At 36.4% G+C, this 25913-nt stretch overlaps 1 protein-coding gene across 9 annotated transcripts in view; it reads left to right on the top strand.

Moving 5' to 3' along the window:
- NKAIN2 (sodium/potassium transporting ATPase interacting 2) overlaps window positions 1-25913 on the top strand; it is a gene marked incomplete at its 3' end in the record, with an annotated part of 998865 nt that overhangs the window by 309692 nt on the left and 663260 nt on the right. The window contains exon 1 of one of the 9 annotated variants that reach the window (XM_082474966.1): window positions 12763-15813. The exons of the other annotated variants lie outside the window; for them this stretch is intronic. Coding sequence (XP_082331092.1) covers window positions 15763-15813 — 51 coding nt within the window. The 5' untranslated portion in view covers window positions 12763-15762. Of the gene's footprint in view, window positions 1-12762; window positions 15814-25913 lie in introns of those variants that run through there. 9 annotated transcript variants of the gene reach the window in all.

Below are 25913 nucleotides of genomic sequence, written 5' to 3'. Positions count from 1 at the left end.
TAACACAAGTATAAACCCAATCACAACAAGAGTTATTTAACTTATGCATCACAGCATTCCTCACTGCTTTCTTATTTTAGCATTTCTTAAAGCCAAGTTATCAGATTGCAATGGAGAATTCATAAGGATAGAAAACATAATTGTGCTATCCCCTTTCCAATTACATGTAAATGATAGTAATAGCAAACACTGTTGAGCGCTTTATTCGGTGTCTCACTGTATGATCTCCACAACCTATGAGGAAGGTATTATTTTATCTATATTTTATAAACGAGGAAACTAAGGCAGAGGAAAGTTAAGTAACTTGCTCAAGATCCCACAGTTAAGAAGTGAGAGAAAAGGGATTTGAATCCAGTTAGCATGTGTTTAACCACCACATTAAGCTCACTACTGGGAGAAATATGTGACACTACAACCCATGTTATATGAGTATCAAATGGCATATGCCTTTGAGCTTTAGTAACAAGTATACTGTCCTCCTTGAGTATGTTAAAGTGATTTATTTAAATCAAGATTCCATCTTAAGGTCCCTGCTATCTAATGCTGGTGCAGAGTTACCTTTACACAAGTTAACATGATTGAGTAGTTGGTGGCTTCTGTTAGCAGGTGATTGATCATATGACACCCTGGAATAAGTGGAAGGGTTGGAAACCCTGTTTGGAAAAAAATCTTGGTTCTTTAAGAGTTTGTTGTTTTGTTGTTGTAGTTGATGGGGAAATTTCTGTACCTCTTATTGCAATATGCTTTAATTAAAGACCAAATGAGGCCACCTACAGTTTGTATCTAAGAGATCCTGAGATAAATTCACTTAATGATATCAACACAGCAATTGATAAATGTTTTGGTTTTGTATGTTGTGCTACAGTAAAAATTGGATTTTGATAAAAACTTTAGCACTGATTTTGTTATAATAGGAAAGGCAGAATGATTTAAGCTTAGCAAATCCAAAACCAATGTTGATTATTCTAATTAGGTAAAGCTTGAGGAATTTCTCTGGTGATCAGCTCTATGACTGTCCTTTGCTCCATCTACGCCTTCCTCAACATTTTCTTAAATAACAGAGTGAGGACATTGGAGAGAGAGTGATCATATTTATAGATCCATCCATTCATTCACTTATGTATTAATTCATATTTACTGAGTACCTTCTATATGTCAGGCACTATTTTAGGCTATGGAATATAGCAGTGAGTGAACAAAATGCAAAAATGTCACCGCCTCACCTGCATAAATTTTTACATTAAAATGTGGGATGAGAGCTACAGAAAAACCCAAAATGAATAAATAAACTATATAGTATATTAGTGATAGGTACTATGAAGAAACAATGTAGGAAGTGTGGGATAGGAAGCGGTGAGGGCTTTCGGTGTTATGTATCGAGGTCAAGTAAGGTCTCCTGGAGTAATTGACATGTGGTGAAGATTTCACAGTTAAGGGAATATATTCTGATATGTGAGGGAAGAGAAGAAAGAAGAGCAAGTGCAAAGGCAAGCAACATCCAGTGTGGCTAGAACTGAGTAATGGGGGATAGTCAGATGTGCGATCAGAGGAGGATACGATAGGATGGCACCAGAGTTTGCAGAACCTTGTCAGTCATTAAGGGATGTTGGCTTTACTTCTGAGTGTTAACATCAAAGGAGAATTTGAAGCACAGCTGCTACATGACTTTGCTTGTTTTATAAAGGGTAAGATTCTGATTCATAGGTAGAAAACAGTGTAGGAAAAATACGTTGTAGACCCACAGAGACCTACTGCAGTAATTCAGGCAAGAGGTAATGGTAGCAGTAATTATGCTTAGTTTCTGGATATTTGTGGGTTTATCATTGAGGTAAAATTTACACACGATGTAGTGCATACATCTTAATTGCATAGTTTGGTGAGTTTTGGCAAATGGATAACTCATGCAAACAACAACCCAACAAAGTTATAGAAGATTACCATGATTGCCATGCCTGCAGAGTCCCCTGATTCCCTTTTCCTGTCAATCTCCATATTGCCAAAGGCAACCACTGTTATGGTTTCTTTCCCCTTAGATTAGTTTTGCCCATTCTTTGTGTGTGTGTGTGTGTGTGTGTGTGTGTGTGTGTGTAGGATAATACACTGTATACTCTTTTATATCTGGCTGCTTCTTTCAGCATCATGTTTGTGACATGTATCTATATCTTTGTGGCTACTAGTAGTTCTTTTTATTGCTGAGTGGTATTCCATTGCATGGATATACCACAATTTGTTTATTCATTCTCCTGTTGGTGGACATCATAGTGTGTTCGTAGTTTGTGTTTACTGTGAATAGAGCTTCTAGAATCCTTCTTGTATGATTATTTTTGTGGGCATGTTTTTCTTTCTCTTAGGTAAATAGTGAGAATATAATTGCTGGTACACAGGGTAGGTATATATTTAACATTTTAAGAATCTTTCAGGTTTTCAAAATGTTTTAACATTTATACTCTTCTCAGCAATGTATTTCCAGTTGCTCTGTATCCTTGTAATATGTTATCAGTCTTTTGATTTTAGTAATTGTAATATACGTATAGGAGAATTTCATTGGAGTTTTAATTAGCATTTTCAGAATATATTTTTTATGGAAGAATTAATAGAATTTCTTTTTCTTTTTAAAGACAGTATATCTTTTATTTCATGTGCTTATATACATCATAATAGAATTTCTTGATTTGGATGTGGTTATGAGAGAAAGAGTGGAGTAAAAGAGGACTGTAAGAATTTTTGGCCTGATTAACGAAGTTGTGTTGTCCAGTAACTGAGGTGAGAGAGACTGAACTAAGAGAAGATAGGAAGAGGGGAAAGAATGTCAAAAATCAAGTATGAGAATGTGTTATCCTATTAGATAAGTTAAAATGGAGATGTCAGGTAGGAAGTTCGCTATGCGAGTTAAGTTCAGGGGAGATGTCTTCTGGGGAGTCATGAGGATGCTTAAAGCCATGGGATTGGTGACATCACTAAAGGAGTAAGTGTAAGTGGAAAAGAGATGAATTCAAAGAACTAAACTGGGGTCCCCCAAAATTAGATTCATTAAAAAACCCCAGCAAGACTTTGTGATGAACTAGCTAGAGAGGAAAAAGGAAATGTACCAGAGTGTGGTACACCTAAACCCAAGAAAGGAGAGTTTTCAATGGAGAGGGAGTGAGAAACTGTGCCCAGTGTTGCCTCAAGGAGTGATTATTGCAGATAAGATATTAGTGGAGACAAGATTTGGTAGTCAGAGAGCGAGATGCTTGAAACTGATAGTACTGTATAGAATTATAGTTCTTAGTAATGGGGAACGATCATTGAGACAAGGGCTCTAATAGAATGAAGGAGAGGATCACAGGAAGAAAGGAATTTAAGAGACAGAAAGGCCAGTGTGCTTGGAACAAATGATACAAGTTTTGGAAAAGTTGTATATATCAAGCTACAATAATAGGCTAAATCTATCAACCTGTCAATTAACAAGAAAAAAGAGGAAGTTTTGAATTTAGATCTAATAAACTAACTGTACCAGGAAAGTCATGATTTAACATTAGACCGTATATACAGAACTTAATGGATTTAGTTGACTGTGTGCTTAGTAAGGGTTTGCCAATCAGATTATCATTGATGTTTAACAGTAAAGTTTCTCAGAAACAGTTTGCCAAGAACATTATTAATTTTAATCTGCAGTAAATAATAGCACCAAAATAAGGAAGACTTTCCACTTTAACATATGTAAGCAACATTTAAATACCATGTTCTTTCACATATTCTATACAGAACATATCAAAGGAAGAGCAATCAGGATTATGAGAAAATTTCAAACCATGTCACATGATGACTGTGTACACAGACTTTTTCATGTATTTCCCTTAAGAAAAAGAAAGAAATTAAGGAAAAACAAATGCGTGGCATTTAATATTTTTCCTAGAAAATTAGTGATGAGAAAATGTAGAGATACCACTTTTTTACAACAGTAAAAATTTTATATTTCAATGATTCATAGCATTGCTTCATCAGCAATGTGATTCTTGAACATTTTTGTAAATGAACGAAGTGGAGTTAACCTTAAAGAAAAGGCTTATGTTTTATGGTTCTAAGACACCATCAATTATGTTATACCATTATTTTGCGTAGCAAGCTGCCATTGAAACTATGACATGACTTCACTTTTAAGACCCACCTTGATTTCAGAAGTGTTAGAATATGAAAAATGTTTAATTTATATTAATGATATATAGCAATTAAAAGCTACTGTCCCTCAACTTCTTGTTTTTTAATAATGTTGGTATTTTAATAATGTTGGTGTTTTAGTGTTCTATGTATCTTTCAAATATCCCAAGTTGGCATAGAAATGTATTATGGAAACCACAGACTTTCCTATGGAATATCAAAATTTTTATACAAAAATTGTATTTTTATTATAATTAGAAGTTCTGTTTTCCCTAAATAATTTTTCAAGGCATGTTTAGCTCTTTGAGATCAGTGACAAAATTCTTACTGGAATGATTCTAATTATCCAGTCAAAATGCTGTTCTTTACTTGTTGCATTAAGGCCATTTCTTTTGATGATTAGTAAGAAAATGGAGATTCTATAAAAGGTATACCATGTATCCTTAATACTCCCATCTTGCAGTATCTTCAAGTTTGCACTAAGAAGTCCCTCTGGCTGTGTCATAAAGTAGTTCACGTACTTCTTGTGCCTTCTGGTTTATGGCTGGCTTTTGTCAACATGTTCCATCCTTATTAGATCTTCCTTGAGGTCATATTAAACTATCATGGGAACAGCACTCTTCTGAGATGTTTGTGTAATGTTGATTAATGTGACATTGTCTTGTAACTTATGTGGTAATAGCACATTATCATTTAAAAATAGCTGAATGAAGTTTTTTTAACTTTAATTCAGGCTCTCTTCTGAAGAAATCTAAAATCTTGGCTGTAAAGATACAGTTGGATGAACACTGTTTTTGTGTGAACAGCTAGAAAAAAAGCTGGATTTGAGCCTGAAGTAACTTCAGTGGAGAATAAGGAAGTAGCACTTTAAGAAGGAGCTGTGAAGTAGATATTCCTCACCCTAAAACGTGTGGTAACTTGTAAGCTTGATGCTCTTCTTACTACTGAATGCCATCTATGTGTAACCATGGCAATTATATGTCCATATTTAAAGATCAGACTAAAGGACAATGATAAAGATCTGGGTATTATTTAATCTTATGAGTTACCACTTCTTATGAATGAAGTAGAAAAATAATTTTTCAAAAAAAAAAATACCAGGACTTAAAAACAGACTTCCATATGGCAGTATTCAGAAGTGTTCGCACAGGAGACTGTGGGTGTGACACGAAACTCTGTTTCATTTCTTAAAGTGATTAGGTATATAAAATGCTTTTTTGGTTTGAACTACATATTTACTTTTCTAATTCTTCACCTTTCCATTATGATATGTCAGTGGGAGGTGGGGCCGCATGAGTCAGTTGCTCTTCTCCAATATTGAATTACAAGTGAATTCAGTTTTGCTTCAGGTAGAAAAACCTTTCATAGAAGTATTCTCCAGGTAGGTATAGTGGAAAAATCTAATATCAATTTGTTTGCATACCATAGTAAGACTTAACAGAATGAAGTTCAGCAGTACTGATTACTTATATCTCAGCAAAGTTGAAGACATTTCTCCCAGGTGGTCTCTCTGAGGCATTTGATAGCATTTTTCTCAATGCTTTGGATTGCCCAGGAAGCAAGCAGCAGGGCAGAATGGTCAGCACCAGCCTCATATTTTATTTGGCAATAAGACGAAGAGTTGACCTGAACATCTGCCCATGTCCTATTCCATTTGGGTTTTAGTAACATCAGTATTATTCCGTATTGGTATCATCCCCCCCCCACCCCCGCTTCCACTTTCTGTGGCATTGCCATATAAAGCTGCCATTACAGCATGGATTCTGCCCTAAATCTCATTGGATATCTGTATAAAAATCCTTGAAACAACGAGGATGAGAGGGCTATACCTTAGGAGATGTTCTAACTAACCAAGGGGATGTGGTTCTCTTTCTCCTCAAGACAGAGCTGCAGAATTTTTCATCTGAGGTCTTTGTGAAGTCAGAGTATTTTCTTTTCTTCTTTTCTAAAAAGTTAAACTGAACCCTGGGATAGAGCATGATGGCAATCATAAGAATACATTCCCATGACAGGGGCAAAAGGTGCCAGTGTCTTGTGTTTCAAGTCTGTTTCTACATAACTGGTACTCTCATTTATTTATGCCCAATATTAATTTTAAAAAGATAAGGTACGGGTAAAATAATGATACATCCCAGTGACATAAAGTGAATGGAAATTAGGAAAAAAGTACACAACACTAGAGAGCTAAGATGAAGCCGAGGGTAGATTTAGAAAGTTGAAAGGTGTACTCAGCAATGTAAGTTAGAAGACTGCAATTTTAGCTTATAAATTTCTATCTTCTAAAGGAAAGAGAAAACAAATTATTTGCAAGATTTCAAGTGGCCATGCTATTAATGCTAACTAATTTCTCAAGAGGAAAAAAAAAAGACCTTTTCTTTTATTCCAACTATAGATACATTGTTCTCACAGGGAGTGCTGTGATGAGGTTAACATCCTCAACAAAACCCTTCCAGTGACTATAGTAAAAAATGATTGTAGGCATTTTTCTTATCTACATTTAATGTGAGCCTGTGAGTGATTGTAACATGGAACCTAGTAAAATGCAATTGTATGAGGGTCTGTAAAAAATGATCTCTACTGACAAAGGGTTATGATAGTCTGATTTTGTTCCCAGTACAAAAAATTAGAAATCTAGAGCAGAAGTTGGCAGATTTGTCCCTACAGGCCAGAGTAAATATTTTTGGTCTTGTGTGTCATATGGTCTCTGTCACAACTGTTCAGCTCTGCTGTGGTAGCATGAAAGTAGCCACAGATAATGTGCAAATGAATGGGTGTAACTGTGTATCAATAAAACGTGATTTACAAAATCAGGCAGTGAGCCAGATTTGGTTCTTGAATCAGTTTGCCAACTCCTGATCTGAAGAAATAAGGATTTTATTCACTTTGAAGTTTTCTTTGTATCTGTAATTCCTCAGAACAAAATTTTAATAAGCATTAGAAATCAAGGATTAGAAACTCAAATATATTTTTCAATTTGAGGACCTGAGACAAAAATTCTATTACCATGTAAGGGTGATATATGATACAGTCCCTCAACCTGAAGTCTGGTTTGACATCTTCATATGAAAAGTAAATCATTTAACCAGAACTTCCTCACCTCTGAATAAGTGAGGTTGAGTGAGTTGGAAGTAATCAGCATCAACATTTTTCGCCCCGAATTCCACATCCTACTGAAAAACAAATGAATTCTCGTAAATAATGTGCACCCAGGAATGGCCAGGTGTGGATCTTGGCTGTTCCACCTGCCAGATCTGTGAACCTGAGCAAGTCACCTCACCTGTCTGTAACTTGATCTTCTTATCAGAGAACTGGGAATAATTCCTTCACAGGGTTGCTATGAGGCAAACTAACCATTAGCTGAATGATTCATATGCATTAGTAGATGATCGTTTGGACCCCTGAAGTCTATGCCAGAAGCCTCAAATTGTTGGCCAGGGGGACTGTATAAAACATAGAACTATTTAATTGACCATGCAAAACTTGGGCTATATAAGCATCTGAGATGCAAATATGAGAAAATATGACATTACAGGAAAATATGGATTTTAGGGAAAAGAGAAAGAAGAAATCAAAGATCTGACCATGTTAGGCCTGCAGTGTTGAATTGAAGTGATCAGCTGTCCACGTTAGCAGGACATGTGGCTCCCACCTGCCTAGCCTGTCTCGCTGATGCTCAGCCTGGTCTCTGGTGACATTCATAATCTGGTTTGTCCTGCTGCTTTTCTTTTGCAGTACCCAGAAGAAATAGAAGCCCTTCTTGGTACTATGTCTGCAATTTTTTCTTTTTTATACTTGGTCCACTTCACTTTTCACATTAGTTGCATGGTTCTTGTCAGGACCCCAGAGAGTAGTGGCTTAGACAGTATGTAAATCAAGAAGTTGATAGGCGAGCTTGCGTACTGGGAAGGTTGATGCAGGGTGCAGAAGAAAGGTGGTTCGCGCTTTTTTGACTTCACTGGAGTCAAGCCTCAACTGTGATTGTGGCTCCTTCTGCTCCCACCAGCTCTCCTTCAGCTTCTCCTGGCTCAGGAGAAAGAGGGTATATGTTATCGTGCTCAGTTGTTGAGAGAGAAAGAAAGCAACAATAATGGCAGACTGATGCTGCAGCCATGTGGCAGACAGCAACTTGGTGCTCTGGCCGGGTTTCTGAGCCTCTGAGGTGGGAGAGCTGAGTTCAGGACATTGGACCACCAGAGACCTCCTGGCCCCATGTAATATCAATCGGTGAGAGCTGTCCCAGAGATCTCCATCTCAACAGTGAGACCCAGCTCCACTCAACGACCAGCAAGCTCCAGTGCTGGACACCCATGCCAAACAACTAGCAAGACAGGAACACAACCCCACCCATTAGCAGAGAGGCTGCCTGAAATCATACTAAGTCCACAGACACCCCAAAACACACCACCGGATGTGCTCCTGCCCAACAGAAAGACAAGATCTAGCCACATCCACCAGAACACAGGCACCAGTCCCCTCCACCAGGAAGCCTACACAACCCACTGAACCAACCTTACCCACTGGGGGCAGACCAAAAACAGCAGGAGCTACAAACCTGCAGCCTGCAAAAACAAGACCCCAAACACAGTAAGTTAAGCAAAATGAGAAGACAAAGAAATACACAGCAGATGAAGAAGCAAGGTAAAAACCCACCAGGCCAAACAAATGAAGAGGAAATAAGCAGTCTACCTGAAAAAGAATTCAGAATAATAATAGTAAAGATGATCCAAAATCTTGGAAATAGAATGGAGAAAATACAAGAAACGTTTAACAAGGACCTAGAAGAACTAAAGAGCAAACAAACAATGATGAACAACACAAGAAATGAAATTAAAAATTCTCTAGAAGGAATCAATAGCAGAATAACTGAGGCAGATGAACAGATAAGTGACATGGAAGATAAAATAATGGAAATAACTACCCCAGAGCAGAATAAAGAAAAAAGAATGAAAAGAATTGAGGACAGTCTCAGAGATCTCTGGGACGACATTAAATGCACCAACATTCGAATTACAGGGGTCCCAGAAGAAGAGAAAAAGAAAGGGACTGAAAAAATATTTGAAGAGATTATAGTTGAAAACGTCCCTAAAATGGGAAAGGAAATAGTCACTCAAGTCCAGGAAGCGCAGAGAGTCCCATAGAGGATAAATCCAAGGAGAAACATTCTAAGACACATATTAATCAAACTATCAAAAAATTTAAATACAAAGAAAAAATATTAAAAGCAGCAAGGGAAGAGCAACAAATAACATACAAGGGAATCCCCATAAGGTTAACAGCTGATCTTTCAGCAAAAACTCAGCAAGCCAGAAGGGAGTGGCAAGACATATTTAAAAAGATGAAAGGAAAAAATCTACAACCAAGATTACTCTACCCAGCAAGGATCTCATTCAGATTCGATGAGGAAATTAAAACCTTTACAGACAAGCAAAAGCTAAGAGAATTCAGTACCATGAAACTAGCTTTACAACAGATGCTAAAGGAACTTCTCTAGGCAGGAAACACAAGACAAGGAAAAGACCTACAATAACAAACCCAAAACAGTTAAGAAAATGGTAATAGGAACATACATATCGATAATTACCTTAAATGTAAATGGATTAAATGCTCCAACCCAAAGACATAGACTGGCAGAATGGATACAAAAACAAAACCCGTATATATGCTGTCTACAAGAGACCCAATTCAGACCTAGAGACACATACAGACTGAAAGTGAGGGGATGGAAAAAGATATTCCATGCAAATGGAAATCAAAAGAAAGCTGGAGTAGCAATTCTCCTATCAGACAAAATAGACTTTAAAATAAAGACCATTAAAAGAGACAAAGAAGAACACTACATAATAATCAAGGGATAAATCCAAGAAGAAGATATAACAGTTGTAAATATTTATGCACCCAACATAGGAAGGCAAATGCTAACAGCCATAAAAGGGGAAATTGATGGTAACACAATCATAATAGGAGACTTTAAAACCCCACCTTAACCAATGGACAGATCAACCAAAATGAAAATAAATAAGGAAACACAAGCTTTAAATGATATATTAAACAAGATGGACTTAATTGATACTTATAGGACATTCCATCCAAAAACAACAGAATACACTTTCTTCTCAAGTGCTCATGGAACATTCTCCAGGACAGATCATACCTTGGGTCACAAATCATAGCCTTGGTGAATTTAAGAAAATTGAAATCATATCAAGTATATTTTCTGACCACAACACTATGAGACTAGATATCAATTACAGGAAAAAAATTTTTTTTAAATACAAACTCATGGAGGGTAAACAATATGCTACTAAATAACCAAGAGTTCACTGAAGAAATCAAAGAGGAAATCAAAAAATACCTAGAAACAAATAACAATGAAAACACAATTGCCCCAAACCTATGGGATGCAGCAAAAGCAGTTCTAAGAGGAAAGTTTATAACAATATAATCCTACCTCAAGAAACATGAAAAATCTCAAATAAACAACATAACCTGACACCTAAAGCAATTAGAGAAAGAAGAACAAAAAAACCCCAAAGTTAGCAGAAGGAGAGAAATCATAAAGATCAGATCAGAAATAAATGAAAAAGAAATGAAGGAAATGATAGCAAAGATCAATAAAACTAAGAGTTGGTTCTTTGAGAAGATAAACAAAATTGATAAACCATTAGCCAGACTTGTCAAGAAAAAAAGGGAGAAGACTCAAATCCATAGAATTAGAAATGAAAAAGGAGAAGTAACAACTGACACTGCAGAAATACAAAGGATCATGAGAGAGTACTACAAGCAGCTATATGCCAATAAAATAGACAACCTGGAAGAAATGGAAAAATTCTTAGAAAAGCACAACCTTCTGAGACTGAACCAGGAAGAAGTAGAAAATATAAACAGACCAATCACAAGCACTGAAATTGAGACTGTGATTAAAAAACTTCCAACAAACAAAAGCCCACCACCAGATGGCTTCACAGGCGAATTCTATCAAACATTTAGAAAAGAGCTAACACCTATCCTTTTCAAACTCTTCCAAAATATAGCAGAGAGAGGAACACTCCCAAACTCATTCTACAAGGCCACCGTCACCCTGATACCAAAACCAGACAAAGGTGTCACAAAAAAAGAAAACTACAGGCCAATATCACTGATGAACCTAGATGGAAAAATCCTCAACTAAATACTAGCAATCAGAATCCAGCAGCACATTAAATGGGTCATACACCATGATGAAGTGAGGTTTATCCCAGGAATGCAAGGATTCTTCTGTATATGCAAATCAATCAGTGTGATACACCATATTAACATATTGAAGGATAAAAACCATATGATCATGTCAGTAGATGCAGAAAAAGCTTTTGACAAAATTGAACACCCATTTATGATAAATACCCTCCAGAATGTAGACATAGAGGGAACTTACCTCAACATAATAAAGGCCATATGTGACAAACCCACAGCCAACATCATTCTCAGTGGTGAAAAACTGAAACCATTTCCACTAAGATCAGGAACAAGACAAGGTTGCCCACTCTCACCACTATTATTCAACATAGTTTTGGAAGTTTTAGCCACAGCAAACAGAGAAGACAAAGAAATAAAAGGAATCCAAATCAGAAGAGAAGAAGTAAAACTGTCACTGTTTGCAGATGACATGATACTATACATAGAGAATCCTAAAGATTCTACCAGAAAACTAGTAGAGCTAATCAATGAATTTGGTAGAGTAGCAGGATACAAAATTAATGCACAGAAATCTCTGGCATTCCTATACACTAGTGATGAAAAATCTGAAAGAGAAATTAAGGAAACACTCCCATTTACCATTGCAACAAGAAGAATAAAATACCTAGGAATAAAACTACCTAAGCAGACAAAAGACCTGTATGCAGAAAACTATAAGACACTGATGAAAGAAATTAAAGATGATACAAACAGAGGGAGAGATATACCATGTTCTTGGATTGCAAGAATATATATTGTGAAAGTGACTAAACTATCCAAAGCAATCTACAGATTCAATGCAATCCCCATCAAACTACCAATGGCATTTTTCACAGAACTAGAACAAAAAATTTCACAATTTGTACAGAAACACAAAAGACCCCGAATAGCCAAAGCAATCTTGAGAAAGAAAAACGGAGCTGGAGGAATCAGGCTCCCAGACTTCAGACTATACTACAAAGCTACAGTAATCAAGACTGTATGGTACTGGCAAAAACCAGAAATATAGATCAATGGAACAGGATAGAAAGCCCAGAGATAAACCCAAGCACATGTGGTCACCTTATTTTTGATAAAGGAGGCAAGAATATACAATGGAGAAAAGACAGCCTCTTCAATAAGTGGTGCTGGGAAAACTGGAGAGCTACATGTAATAGAATGAAATTAGAACACTCCCTAACACCATACACAATAATAAACTCACAATGGATTAAAGACCTAAATGTAAGGCCAGATACTCTAAAACTCTTAGAGGAAAACATAGGCAGAACAGTCTGTGACATAAATCACAGCAACATCCTTTTTGACCCACCTCCTAGAGAAAGGGAAATAAAACCAAACATAAACAAATGGGACCTAATGAAACTTAAAAGCTTTTGCACAGCAAAGGAAACTGTGAACAAGACGAAAAGACAAGCCTCAGAATGGGAGAAAATATTTGCAAATGAAGCAACTGACAAAGGCTTAATCTCCAAAATATACAAGCAGCTCATGCAGCTCAATATCAAAAAAACAAGCAACCCAATCCAAAAGTGGACACAAGACCTAAATAGACATTTCTCCAAAGAAGATATACAGATTGCCAACAGACACATGAAAGGATGCTCAGCATCAGTAATCATTAGATAAATGCAAATCAAAACTCCAATGAGGTATGACCTCACACCCGTCAGAATGGCCACCATCAAAAATCTAGAAACAATAAATGCTGGAGAGGGTGTGGAGAAAAGGGAACCCTCTTGCACTGTTGGTGGGAATGTGAGTTGATATAGCCACTATGGAGAACACTATGGAGGTTCCTTAAAAAACTAAAAATAGAACTGCCATACTACCCAGCAATCCCACTACTGGGTATATACCCTGAGAAAACCATCATTCAAAAAGAGTCATGTACCACAATGTTCATTGCAGCTCTATTTACAATAGCCAGGACATGGAAACAAACTAAGTGTCGATCGACAGATGAATGGATAAAGAAGATGTGGCAAATATATACAATGGAATATTACTCAGCCATAAAAAGAAACGAAACTGAGTTATTTGTAGTGAGGTGGATGGACCTAGAGTCTGTCATACAGAGTGAAGTAAGTCAGAAAGAGAAAAACAAATACCGTATGCTACGACATATATACGGAATCTAAAAAAAAAAAAAAAAGGTTCTGAAGAACCTAGGGTCAGGACAGGAATAAAGACGCAGATGCAGAGAATGGGCTTGAGGATACGGGGAGGGGGAAAGGTAAGGGAAGTGAGAGAGTGGCATTGACATACACACTACCAAATGTAAAATAGATAGCTAGTGTGAAGCAGCTGCATAGCACAGGGACATCAGCTCCATGCTTTGTGACCACCTAGAGCGGTGGGATAGGGAGGGTGGGAGGGAGACGCAAGAGGAAGGGGATATGGGGACATATGTATACATATAGGTGATTCTCTTGTTACACAGTAGCAACTAACACAACAGTGTAAAGCAATTATACTCCAGTAAAGACGTTAAAATTAAAAAGTTAAAGGCATTCTGTGATAAAAGAATTTCTGGTTAAATAAGCTTAGGGATGCTGAGAGAAGCAACGAAACCAGGTGTCTTTCCTTTGGGCCTCTCATTATCTTTTAATATATTAATACTACCAGGCTCCAAGATAGGAATGCAGGCTACAGCTTTCTTGAATTGATTTTAACAAAGAAAACAATTTAAACAATCATCCTTTAATGCTTCTTGCATTTGTGGCTACTTAGCCCTTGACCAAGTCTCTCTTTGAACGTGACGTGGGAAACACTGCCTTTAACATTCCAATAATCCCCTTAGAATTTGTAATTTTAAGACAAACATTCTAGATTTATCCATTGCAAATAGTATCTACTGACAGTATTTCAGGGGATATTATCCACTGATTACCTGATGATTGAGCCTACTTTATAACATTGCTGTATAATAATAGTATCGATAGTATAATAGTCATATAGCAGAGATTGGGTGAATACTTATAGGCAGTGGTTAAGTACTTTGCTGGCTTATCTCATGTAATCCTCACAAAAATATTGTGAAGTGGTTTATCTTATCCCTGTCCTACAGAGGATGAAAACGAGGCACAGAGAGGCTAAATAACTTTTTGAAGGTCACACAGCTACTAAGTAAGGCAACCAAGATCTTTAGCCCTCACTCTTAGCTGCTGGACTCCACTGTACTGGCTAGATGCAATGACAGTTGGAAATTATCTGCTGCAAATTATATCTAAATTAGTGTGATCTTAGACCATGTTTCTTTCGCTCAGTAATTATGTATGAAGATAAACTGCTTATTGAGAATAACACTAGCTTTTAAGCATAAAACTTCAATAAAAATAGAAAAGTATATGTTACCTTTCATTTCTTTTTTTCCAGGACATATATCTGGCTAATTCAGTAGGTTCACAGAATTGTGGTGAAACTTAAAAAGAAGAGGTCATGAAACATAGCTGCTTAACAGCTTTAAAATATTATATGATCTGATGAGGTGGTTTCTAAAGACCCATGGACCTCTTAAGGCACACATTTCTTATATCAGTTCCTGTAGGTCCTGATTAGCCCCAAACTGCTCCCAATTTGAAGCAATAAAGGCCAAGAGAGATCAACAAAAGCTACACATAATTTGATATTCCTCTGTGAGGTGATAGAAATTTAACAGTGCTTAATAAAGAAATACATATGCCTAAATTCCCTTGTCCTCATGTCATCACCGTCCACCTTTCCCTGAAGTCTTGTGTATGGTTTTGCCCCAAGAGGTACAAACTTCCACTTTATTAAAGGCAAAAATATGACAGTGTATTGGGAAGATGTTCAGTGAGGTCCAACAATAGTCAGTAAGTTAGAAGAAAACATTTTTTTATTCAGTAGATTGGTGGAGAACAAATACATAAAATAATTAATAAAATATTAGTTCTAAGTGTATAGATATATACACAAACATAAAAATATACATATATACATACTGCATTTCATGGATATCAAGATGCTATTAATTGTAATATACAACATTGTCATCAAAGCTTTTAACAGAAAATATAAAAATTGTATCAAACACACAACAATATTTTTTGTAAGGTACTTTCAGATTTCAGGCATCATAAGAATTCACGTGTACCTTGTGATGGAGTCTGGCTGAGATGGAATTAATGGATTGTTGACTGATCAGATATGGGGGTTGGTAGAATGAGAAAAGGAGAAGTTGAGGTTGTTCTGGTTGGCTGGCTAAGGGCAGGGCTGGTGGATCTGGGAAACAAATTGAAATTGTAGCACACTAAAGTTTATTTAAGAAGTTCTTAATACGTGTCAAACTGAAAGCCTTGTTGAATTCGTTGGGGTTACCTTTAAATGGGTCACCCTCTAATCATGCCTTATTTGTCCCTCTGGTGTATTTACAGGTACTGAGGATAGATGGGCATCATTAGGTATCTCTTATTATATTGTACCACAGATATCTTAACTGTGAGTTTTTCAGAGTAATGTGTCCATTCATGTCTACAGTGTGGTAACTATTTGAAGATTTCATGACCATGCCTCAGTGTTCATGTTTCACTGATATTATTCCATTAAATCAAAACATGATTTTCTTCCAGAAAAATAGTTTTTTTTTTCTTAAATAACATGTATTTTTCTAGTTCTGAGAAAAGTTCATAATTGAAGACATTTTCCAACATTTGGAAAATGTTGGTTAAAAAAAAAAAAGATGACTTAAAATCATCTATAATTGCACATCTACCTACCTATAAATACTTAATTTGAAATGTTTCTAGACTGTTTTTATTTATAGAATTTTTTCATATAAAATTGAGATCAATTATAGTTTTAATTTTTCCCCATTTAAAATGGACACTGTGAACATGTCATTATTTTAAAAACAGATGTTTAGTCTGGGTAGATAAGAAAGCACATATTCAATAGTTTGAGTGAATGAAGTAATTGTTTATTTCATACAACTGAGAGTCATGTTTATCCATGTTATTCGACTGACTTCAGAGAGAGGAGTTTTATAACATTTAGTTCTAACGCAAATCTACTGCTATATAAAAACTCAACAAGAGGAAAGGAAACCTAATTATTATATCTCTAACCGTCTGTATTTTGTAAGGTTACATAATACAATGAGTTCAGGTGGCTCCAGATATTTATAAATTTGAACAAATTATACAAGTTGCAGTTGGCAATAACACTCCAAAATGCAGTATTTCTGAAAAACTAGTGACTCCTTATAATTTCAAATAATTTTCAGAAATCTCCTTAAACTTAACATTTGCTAGACAGTCTCTGGACCTTAAAGATCAATAAGAATATTCCAAATTCATAAAACTCTTCAAGTCGTAAGTCTGCCCTGATTAAAGAAGTTTCTATAGCATCATAATTCATTATTCTCTTCCCAAAGTGTCTGATATCCACAGTGATGTTAAAAAATAGAACTGCATAGAACTTTTAGAAATGAATTTAATTAAAGTGATTTATAATACTTATCATTGGGCCCGTGATTTTAAGCTCCATTTTGATAAATATCAGTTACTGTAATTCAAAATAAGCTTCTTTTCAGCTTGGCCATTTAGAGTTATACCTAATATAAATGTAAACTGTTGTCCACTGGCTTGCTAGGGTGCCTTGAAATCTACTGCCTTCAACCATCAGATAAATGTGTTAAAGGCCACTATAAAATTTCTGGTGCTGGGCAAGGAATAGCTGCCCAGTGAACACATGACCGGCTACCTTCTGGAAGGCTGCTCTCACTGGCTTCTAAAAGGGTGGGGTTATATAGAGCATTGGTGGGGTAGAAATAGGAAAGGCACTTAGGGCAACATGATTATATTGGTGAGAGAGAAAGCAGCTAAAAAAGAATGAGGCAGACTCAAAAAGGAGCCAGAAAGAAATTCCAGTATGTACAAATTAGCTACTTCTTGTTTTTCCCAGAAATGATATTTTTAAAATACTCTTTTCTTGTGATTTTCCATTTTCTGATATATACCCTACGTATATTGTGGAAATCAAGAGTTTTTGTTTGTTTGCATGGATGTGTATTTGTTGCACATTTATAACAAAATCTGACTGTCATTTCAGAGATTCTGTATCACTCATCAGGCAATTGATGAGAAAAACTATCTAGGATCCATTCCTGAAATTGGATGGTGGCATATTAAAGGGAATAGCTTCTTATTTTAGTTCGGATAATGACTTTGTAGTATTAGTTATGCTATAAGTTGAAACTCATGGATTATATACTACCTAATAACAGGGACTGGATTCTTCAGGCTGTTATCCTTTCCTGTGTGTAATTGGTAAGTCAAAAACACTTAAAACTGCAAGGAGATGCCATTGCACTTTAAGACAAAATTGATTGCCTAATCAATGTTAAGAGACAGTGAGAGAGACATCTAAGACTTGATGTTGGTTAATTGGATAGTCTAGTTGTTCTCACAATGCAGAATACTGATTCATCAATATCACTGACCACTCAGGATGAAGTATTACAGCCCTCCATGTGCTTTACTTTATTACTGCCTTTCACATTTTGAGGATGCAGCTATGATGCTATGATACTTGCTTGGCCTGAAAATGTTGACGATTTATTGATTTAAAAAAATAATGGAATCTATCGTTCTCATTTTGACTTATTTCTAATTGCAAGAAGGATGGATTTAATTAAAATATTACACTGGAAAAAGTGCTTTATTTTTGGTTATACCTGGGAAAGAAAAGATTTTACAGCATCTCCATTTGTCTATCAGTATGTGCAGCTTCATTGTCTTTTCTTTATTCCAGTAGTCACCTCAATAAATCACTTATTTTTAATGACATTTATAAAGATTATATGTTACTGCATTTCCTGTTACAAAGCAGCATTAATGGGAAATTGTTAATGGAAACTTGAATCATCTAAATTATCAAGAATTTCAAAATGACAAATCTATTATTTATTATGAATAATAGTCCTGTAGTTTAATATAGCTATTTTTTTTTTACAAATGATAATCATTCAGCCTGATTCTTTGCACAGTGCGAGAGGAGGCAAATGTTAACCAAGATAGGAATGTAGATTTTCAAAGATGCCTTCTACTCAGTTCTGCATATAGGCTCGTTTCTCGCCTTGTGAACCATAAAAGAAAATAGAATTAAATAATTTTTAGTTTAGTATCTTTTTATCCGTTTTTTTCTCTTCTTTCCCCTTATGTATCAGTGCATGATTTAGTAAATATTGTTCCCCTGAGTCAAGATATGCAGGTGGTATTTGCTTTGGATGTATCGTGGAGGTGGAGGTTAATGTGTCTGAGCTTTTTTTCATCATTGTCTACAGTCTGCTGCTATCACCTTTTCCTCTCTGTACTTCCATCAATAATAGACCTAATATCATGGAATTGATTTCTGCATTTATTCAAATTTCAGATAATATGCACCTTATACTGATCCCATTGTGTTACTAAAACATTCTTTTTCATCTATATTGATCTTTGAGACTAGGAGTCTATACTTAGTGAACATCACCTGTAGCTAAGTCATTTCAAACTTTAGCTGTAACAATGTTCTACCTGCTAGATTGTCAATTCTATGTTTTTTTTAATCTCTGTATCTTTTTTTTTTTTTTAATTGGGGTATAGTTGCTTCACAATGTTGTGTTAGTTTCTGCTGTACAGCGAAGTGAATCGGCTATATGTATACATATATCCCCTCTTTTTCAGATTTCCTTCCATTAACGCGTGTATGTCAATTCTAAATGTTTTTAAACATTGGTGGCTATGTAGGATATAGAAAAAGGTCTTTCCATAAAGAGACAAATTAGGTACAAAATATATTTGATTATTACAGGAGAGTTTTACAACAGCTTCCTATGATTGAGTCACAATTCAGTTTTCTGTGTGTGTATGTACACGTGTACTCATAATGCTTCCAAGCACACACTGTGTGTATGGATTATTTCATTTTGCTTGCATGTTAACATTGCCTACAGTGGCCATTCCTCTGTTCCTCTTTATTCTCTTCTATAAATCTCAAATTACTCTTTAATATGTGTTTATGAGCTATCAATTTTTATCCCCTCCATATTTTAAGAAGGCAAACACCATTAAGATGACTGATGAGATGGTGGCGAGAAGCATGGGCTGATAAAAATTAAATAGGGAACAAATGATTCCCCTTCAGAGCCATTCTTTTAAAATAGCCAGTTATTATCAATAAAAAGAAGCATTATTAAACATTTCTTTTAATAGCATTTTGTAATAGACACATGTACCCTTCTGCTTTGTAAATCACATGTTACCTATAGTACTCTTCAGCAGGCATTAACAATTTGAGAGAATCTTTAAATTCTAGAACCTTTTACAGAAAGGGAGGAGTTTTACTTCATAGGCTTTTAAAGTGTTAGATATAGTTTTTGCCAAACACACAAGAGATAATCATTAGTAAAAATCGGTATCTTCATCGTCTTCTGGGAGCGGTCTTTCATTTTCCTGCTCTCCTCTAACAATATTGCATTCTCAGGAGAATTCGCATGTGATGGCTCTTTACTTGCACCCCTCATACTGCTGGGCCTCAGATAAGGATTGGCATAATCCATATCTTTCATTACCATAGGCTCTTCCAGACATTTCTCCCTTCCTCCTCCACAAAGGTGTACAGCTGTAGGTGACATTATCATATTAAACCACCCATGAGCCTTCTTCTTCACCCCCAGGTCACACCCCTCCATAGACTATGCAGAGTTTAGCTTTGGGCTCAAGGTCAGTCTCTTCAATGCTACTCTTGTTGTAACTATTGGTGATTTCAACATTCAGGTAGATGATTCACCCAGTTATTTAGCTTCACAGGTAGGCCTCACTGACCCACTGTCTTCCAAGAATCTTGGCTTTATTCTAACTCAGCCACTCACCCCATGATCATATCATGCAGCCACTCCAGAGTCTCAATTCCGAATGGCCTCGTCTCCAGTCACAATGCTCTCTTTCCATCTTGTTTCCTCTGGAATTCCATCTTCAGAATGCTTCAGTCACACCGGGAGTCTGATCCTACCAACTTTTCACTTCTCTCATCTTCCTCTTGTCCTCACTTTGCAGCAAAGATGCCATAGTTGCCTAGCCCATTCTGTTTCCTACTTCTTCAAAAAACTTAGGTTTTCTTGATTTTTTTTCAAACTTCTACCATCTCTTCCTTTATTCACCCTCTTACCTGGCCAACTTGGTTCTTGCCTCACTGAGAAAGCTGAATCTATCACAGACTTCCAAAAGCTTCGGTCACCATATTTAAACACCTATCTGTGATTAATGTCTATCTAATATTCTTGATTGCCCATGCATTTATGGAAGGCTTTTCTCCAAATTTCTACTAGTACCAACCTTGCCTCCTCAAGGACACTGCTCAGCAATTAATTATTACCTGGTCCTCGAATACAGTAGACAATATAATACAATAGATTTGTTCAGGGGTTATTTTTAAAAATCAAGATCATTTACCTACTATGAGGAATGATGCAAGATCTACGTTTTTAAGTTAGAGGAATATATGTTATCTATAGGAGATAATATATGTGAATTTTTTTATTTAGACAGGTTTTTCAGCATTAGTGATGTGAGAGCTATTCACAAATGGCTTCAAAGGCGTAAGATTTGAGCTGGATATTGAGGGGTGGAGGGGTTTGGATGTATGGAGCAGCAATCCGAGCAGCCATTCCAGGCAGGAGATACAGCAGAAGCAAGTGTACGGAGGTGTGAATGAGCATGGCGTAATCAAGGGTCAGAAAGGAAGTCTGACTAACTAGAATAAGAGCTCAGAAGGAGAGATGATAGGAAAGAAAGCTTGAATCCCACTTAATGATGGCCTTGAATTTCAGGATGAATACCAGATGATAGAGGAGCAGCCACATGGAAATACCTGCTAATGAATGTTGTGTATTTTGTACTGAGATTGGGTAATAGGGTACATTTAGATTCACATCTCCTTTGGTTTTCTTCTTAATACCTCCCAACTGAGTTCATCTGTCATATTTTAGGATTGAGAAAATAGACATTGGTGGTGGTTTGGTGAACAGTGAGGAGAAGCCCGGGCTCCTCAAAGTTCTACTCACTCATTACGTGAGATGGATGAGGGACAGACCCAGTCGGCAAAGCAGGCTTTCCTAGTGAACAGGCTCAGAGCTCGAGTTCAGTTTACATTTCAGCTTACCTGGACTTTCAGGGTCCCAGGAGGAGACAGCGGGCCCCAGGAGAAGGGAGTAGGCCCTTTAAGTAAGGAGACTGATGGTTGTCGTTTCATGTGATGGCAGCATGGAGACCTGACAGTCATTTTTCACCTAACCAACCATGTCCCCACCTCATCTCCTCTGACTCTGTCATTAGCATATAAATGTCACAGCCTAGAGCATAGGTGTCCGGTAAAACTTCCTCTGAGGATGAAAACGTTCTGTAATATATATGGGTATTGAGCGCTTGAAATGTGGCTAATGCAGCTGAGGAGCAAAACATTTTATTTTAATTGATTTAAATTTAAATCTAAATTGTCACTTGTAGCTATTGGTTACTGAATATGATAGAGCAACTGGAGAGCTGAACTCTAGCTAACAACTTTAATGGGCACCTATCATATGCCTGACCTAATCTAAGAACTTCACATGTACTGACTCATTTAAGCCCCATCAGATTCATACGGAGTAAGCATTATTATTTTCTCCATTAGAGAAATGAGAGAACTGAGCCAGAGAGAGGTTTAGCATAGGGAGGAAATGGCACAGTTGGGGTTTAAACCCTCGGCAGGGTATCCACAGAGTTTAAACAGCTGTGTCTTCTCCTCTTTCAACCCTAAATTCATCTTGCTCTTCTTCATATGTTCATATGTTGCTGACATTTATTCATTTATTTGTGTATGTTATTACCATGTCTGTTTATCCATAAAATGGTAGTCATTCCTCTTGAGGCTTTATGTTCTTTCTGTTTACCACCAGCTGTCTTAATGTGTGAGTCACTGACTAGCTCCCGGGCCAGCATGTCACTCCTCCAAAGCAGTGCTTTTGAAACTTAGGTGTACCCCAGAATCGCATGGAATACAGCTGGTAGTTTTTGATTCAGGAGGCCTGGGGTGGGGCCTGAGAATTTAGACTTTTAACAAGTCTCCAGGTGATGCTGATGCCGCTCATGGTTTGGGGGCCCCAGTGGGAGACCCACTGGTCTAAAGTAAGTCCAACTCCGCTGTCAGGTTAATTGACTCTAAAATAGAATTGTTAATACTTTTAAAATTCTTTTAGCGAAACTCATGATCTTCCATCATTATTTTTTGTCTTGTGTGTTACACAAGTCGTATGTGTGTTCTCTTTTGGCCAGGAGATGAAAATCCAACTAAAAATGAGGAAGGGAAAGAAGAAAGGGGGTAAGGAGGGACAGGAGAGGGACAAAGGAAGGGAAGGAAACAAGAAAAGTAAAGGGAGAGAAGAAAAGTGATTATATAACTGAAAGGCCAGATGTAGGTCACAGCAAACCCTCTAAGATTCACACAGATATTGCCACCTGGTACCCACCAGGACAAATCTGGCCACAAAGCTATTGTGATCGAAATAATATTTTAAAAAATCAAATTAGAATATTCATAGTTGGAGTATGTCTTCGTTTTTCTTCAGATCCCACCAATCCATTTTATTTTACAGGTAGTGCTTTACACATTTATAGCATCTCCCTGTCAGTTAAAGACTTAAGTTTGCTACTCCAGATTTAGAGCAACAGAAAAAAATAGCATCAGGACTTGACCACTCCCCACCTTTTAGTTTTTCCTTCCTCAAAGTAAGTTTTATTTTCACATAGGCTAGCTTGACATGGTGATGACCTTTGTCAGCTTCAGGCTTACCTGAATTTTGGTCTCAGTAATCTCAGTCAAAAGAGTATTTCTTTTTCCCAATAGACCTAGTCAAGGTCCACGATCAGTTCTGATTGGCTCAGTTTTATTCACATGCTTATTTCTCTAACTAGGATGGCTGGGGGTAGGGGAAAGGAGTAGATCCTAGAGCAAGAGCGTGAGAAATCTGGCTACTCAAAGTAGAATTAGGATGCTGTTACCTGTGCAATGGCTACAGGACTCTGGACAAACACATGTGCCAGGTATATCCATTCCATAGGATATGAAGCAAAACCATGTTTTGAAGTGTAACATTGGTAATGTTGTTTTTTCCACCTGAAATACAGTGACCATATACTTCATCAGATCAACCTATCCATCATCCATGGTATATCTCAAAAGCCTCATCCATAAAACCTGTTATAACCCCTGCCTGAAATTGTTTTTCCCTCCTTTAGTTACTGTGATGTTCTCTTCAGATATCTCTCATGTGTACCAGATATCAAAATAACTATATATTTGCTCCTCTTTTTCTCCTACTATATTTCCAGGTATTTGTAAATAGAAACAGTTTTAATGCATTACTACATACTGTAGGCATGATAAGCGAATTAAATGTTTGTATTCATTTTTCATTCAGTTTTGGTAGAATGCTGATCTCTAGTATGTAAATCTAGGACCTAATATCACTCTTCTTGCCCATTTTCACTTTCTTTGAATTATTATTTGAGGCCAAAAATCACCTATCTTTTCGAATGATTTTTAAAAAGAGATTATGATTGCATATATTGAAATGTATAAAATAATTATCTGGAGGACAGAAAATAGTATAGTGTATGTGCTTCAGGTAATGGCAGGTGGAAACTGATATAGGTGATCTTATCTGGGATGTAAAGTCAGGACAATTCCCAAACCACTAAACCAAGCTGCTTGTTCACTTAGTGGCAAGGGATACTTGCATACCAAGACTTACCAGTGTCCTCTCTTGGCCTGATATCTGTCCAGGTCTTATTACAGTTTGCTTAACACCATCAGTACCAATAAAGGCCCACTAAGAACTGTGCCAGTTACTACTTTCCATTATTTTTTAGAATACCTTAAAATTCTGAACCAGAATTCCATTAATTTTACCCTCCACAAGAAACTCTTATCTGAGTTATATTTGAAGATTAGGTCCTCCACCAAATTGTAAGTTGGTAAAAGTCAGAACTACGTGAGATAAGTATTTCTTACCTAAAAGCTAGTTTGTTACTCAGTATCCCTTGTGTAAGGATTCACACGATTTTAGAAATCAATAAGGCTGGAAAAAATGGTCTGTCTTGAGTAAACTGGTATAGATCTTTAATTCAAAAAATAAAACTTTCCATTACAGTTGATAAAAAGTTCAAAATTGAAATTAATACATAAATAAAATTACTATATTACTCTGAGATTTATGTGTAAAGATCTTCCCTTTTATAATTTTGTATCAACTATTCAGAGTCCGATTATAATTTTTCTGAAAATTCCCTTTAATTGTTTTCACCTCATTCTTCCTTAAACAGACTGAAGAAAGCAGAGAGCAGAGAACAGCAGTGTTTGGGAGAAGCAGGTGTTTCTATTCCCTTCCCTCCCTCTTGGAAAATATAAGTTGAGGCCCCAAGTAAAGTTTATTAAAATAAAAATTTTGCAGCCAAAAATGTGGTTTAATTTTAAGATCTGTGTTTCATAAGATGACAGTTTCAAAAGTTAAGATCTCATTAGTTTCCATTTTATTCACTGGAAAACAGGATCTGGGAGAATTATCAGCTGTGAGCTGCAGCCAACACTTCCTAGTTGATATCCCAAGTAAAATTCTTTGAAATAAGAAGTGGGAACTTCAGAAGGAAACTGACAATACTGAAATTCTTCAAACTGAAACTAGTTATAATACAACATTAGAATGATGAAACACTGCAAAGCATCACATGTTATTATTAGACATCCATCTTTACCCTCGAGATCTTCCTTTTGCATTGTCTAAAACGTTGCTATGGTTTCAAGTATAATTTCTTTATTTTGGCACCAAGATTAATGCAAAATACACAGTATGTAGGTTGCAAAGTTAATGGCAGTTCTCCTAATGACTGAAAAGCATGAAGTCACGATACACATCATATTTATTCATCATTTGTAAAGTTGTTGACAGTTCTCTTGGTGTGAGGCAATTTGCTGTCCATTATCAGATGCTGGTAAAAATATTAAAAAGTCATGATTTATGCAGTGTGTTTTATGAGCTATATTATTGAGGTATTGCCTTCCTTTTCAAGAATGATCCAAACAGTGTGCTTCCTTTTTCACTCCACCAGTTCCTACCTAGAGTGGGTCAATGGACAGAACATTTGGGGATGACTGTCATCCTTTTCATTGACTAGCAGTGTGACCTAGGGCCAGAACACTCTCTGGACTTTAACTGACCTCTAAAATGAAGCATTTGAGCCAGTTGACTATTAAATTCCTATCCAGCTCTGAAGAAGGGTGTTTATTTCTGTATCATATTTTTATTACCCAAATAGTGTACATTCATTGTAGAAAATTTTTCAATTTACAAAAAGCAAAATTAAAAAAGCGAGGAGTATCCATAGTTCCATGCTGCAATATAAAATGTTTTGATTCTATTAGTATCCTTCTAGCTTGACCCCAACCATCAAGCATTCCTGTAATGAATTCATTCCTGCAAACGAGAGACTCATCTCTAGTCATTAATAATATTTTTAATTGTA

Source organism: Balaenoptera physalus (assembly GCF_965194825.1).
Source record: "Balaenoptera physalus genome assembly, chromosome: 9".
NCBI classification, from domain to species: Eukaryota; Metazoa; Chordata; class Mammalia; order Artiodactyla; family Balaenopteridae; genus Balaenoptera; species Balaenoptera physalus.
Note: the sequence above shows the minus strand (reverse complement) of the source record. Positions and strands in the feature narration are given on the sequence as shown.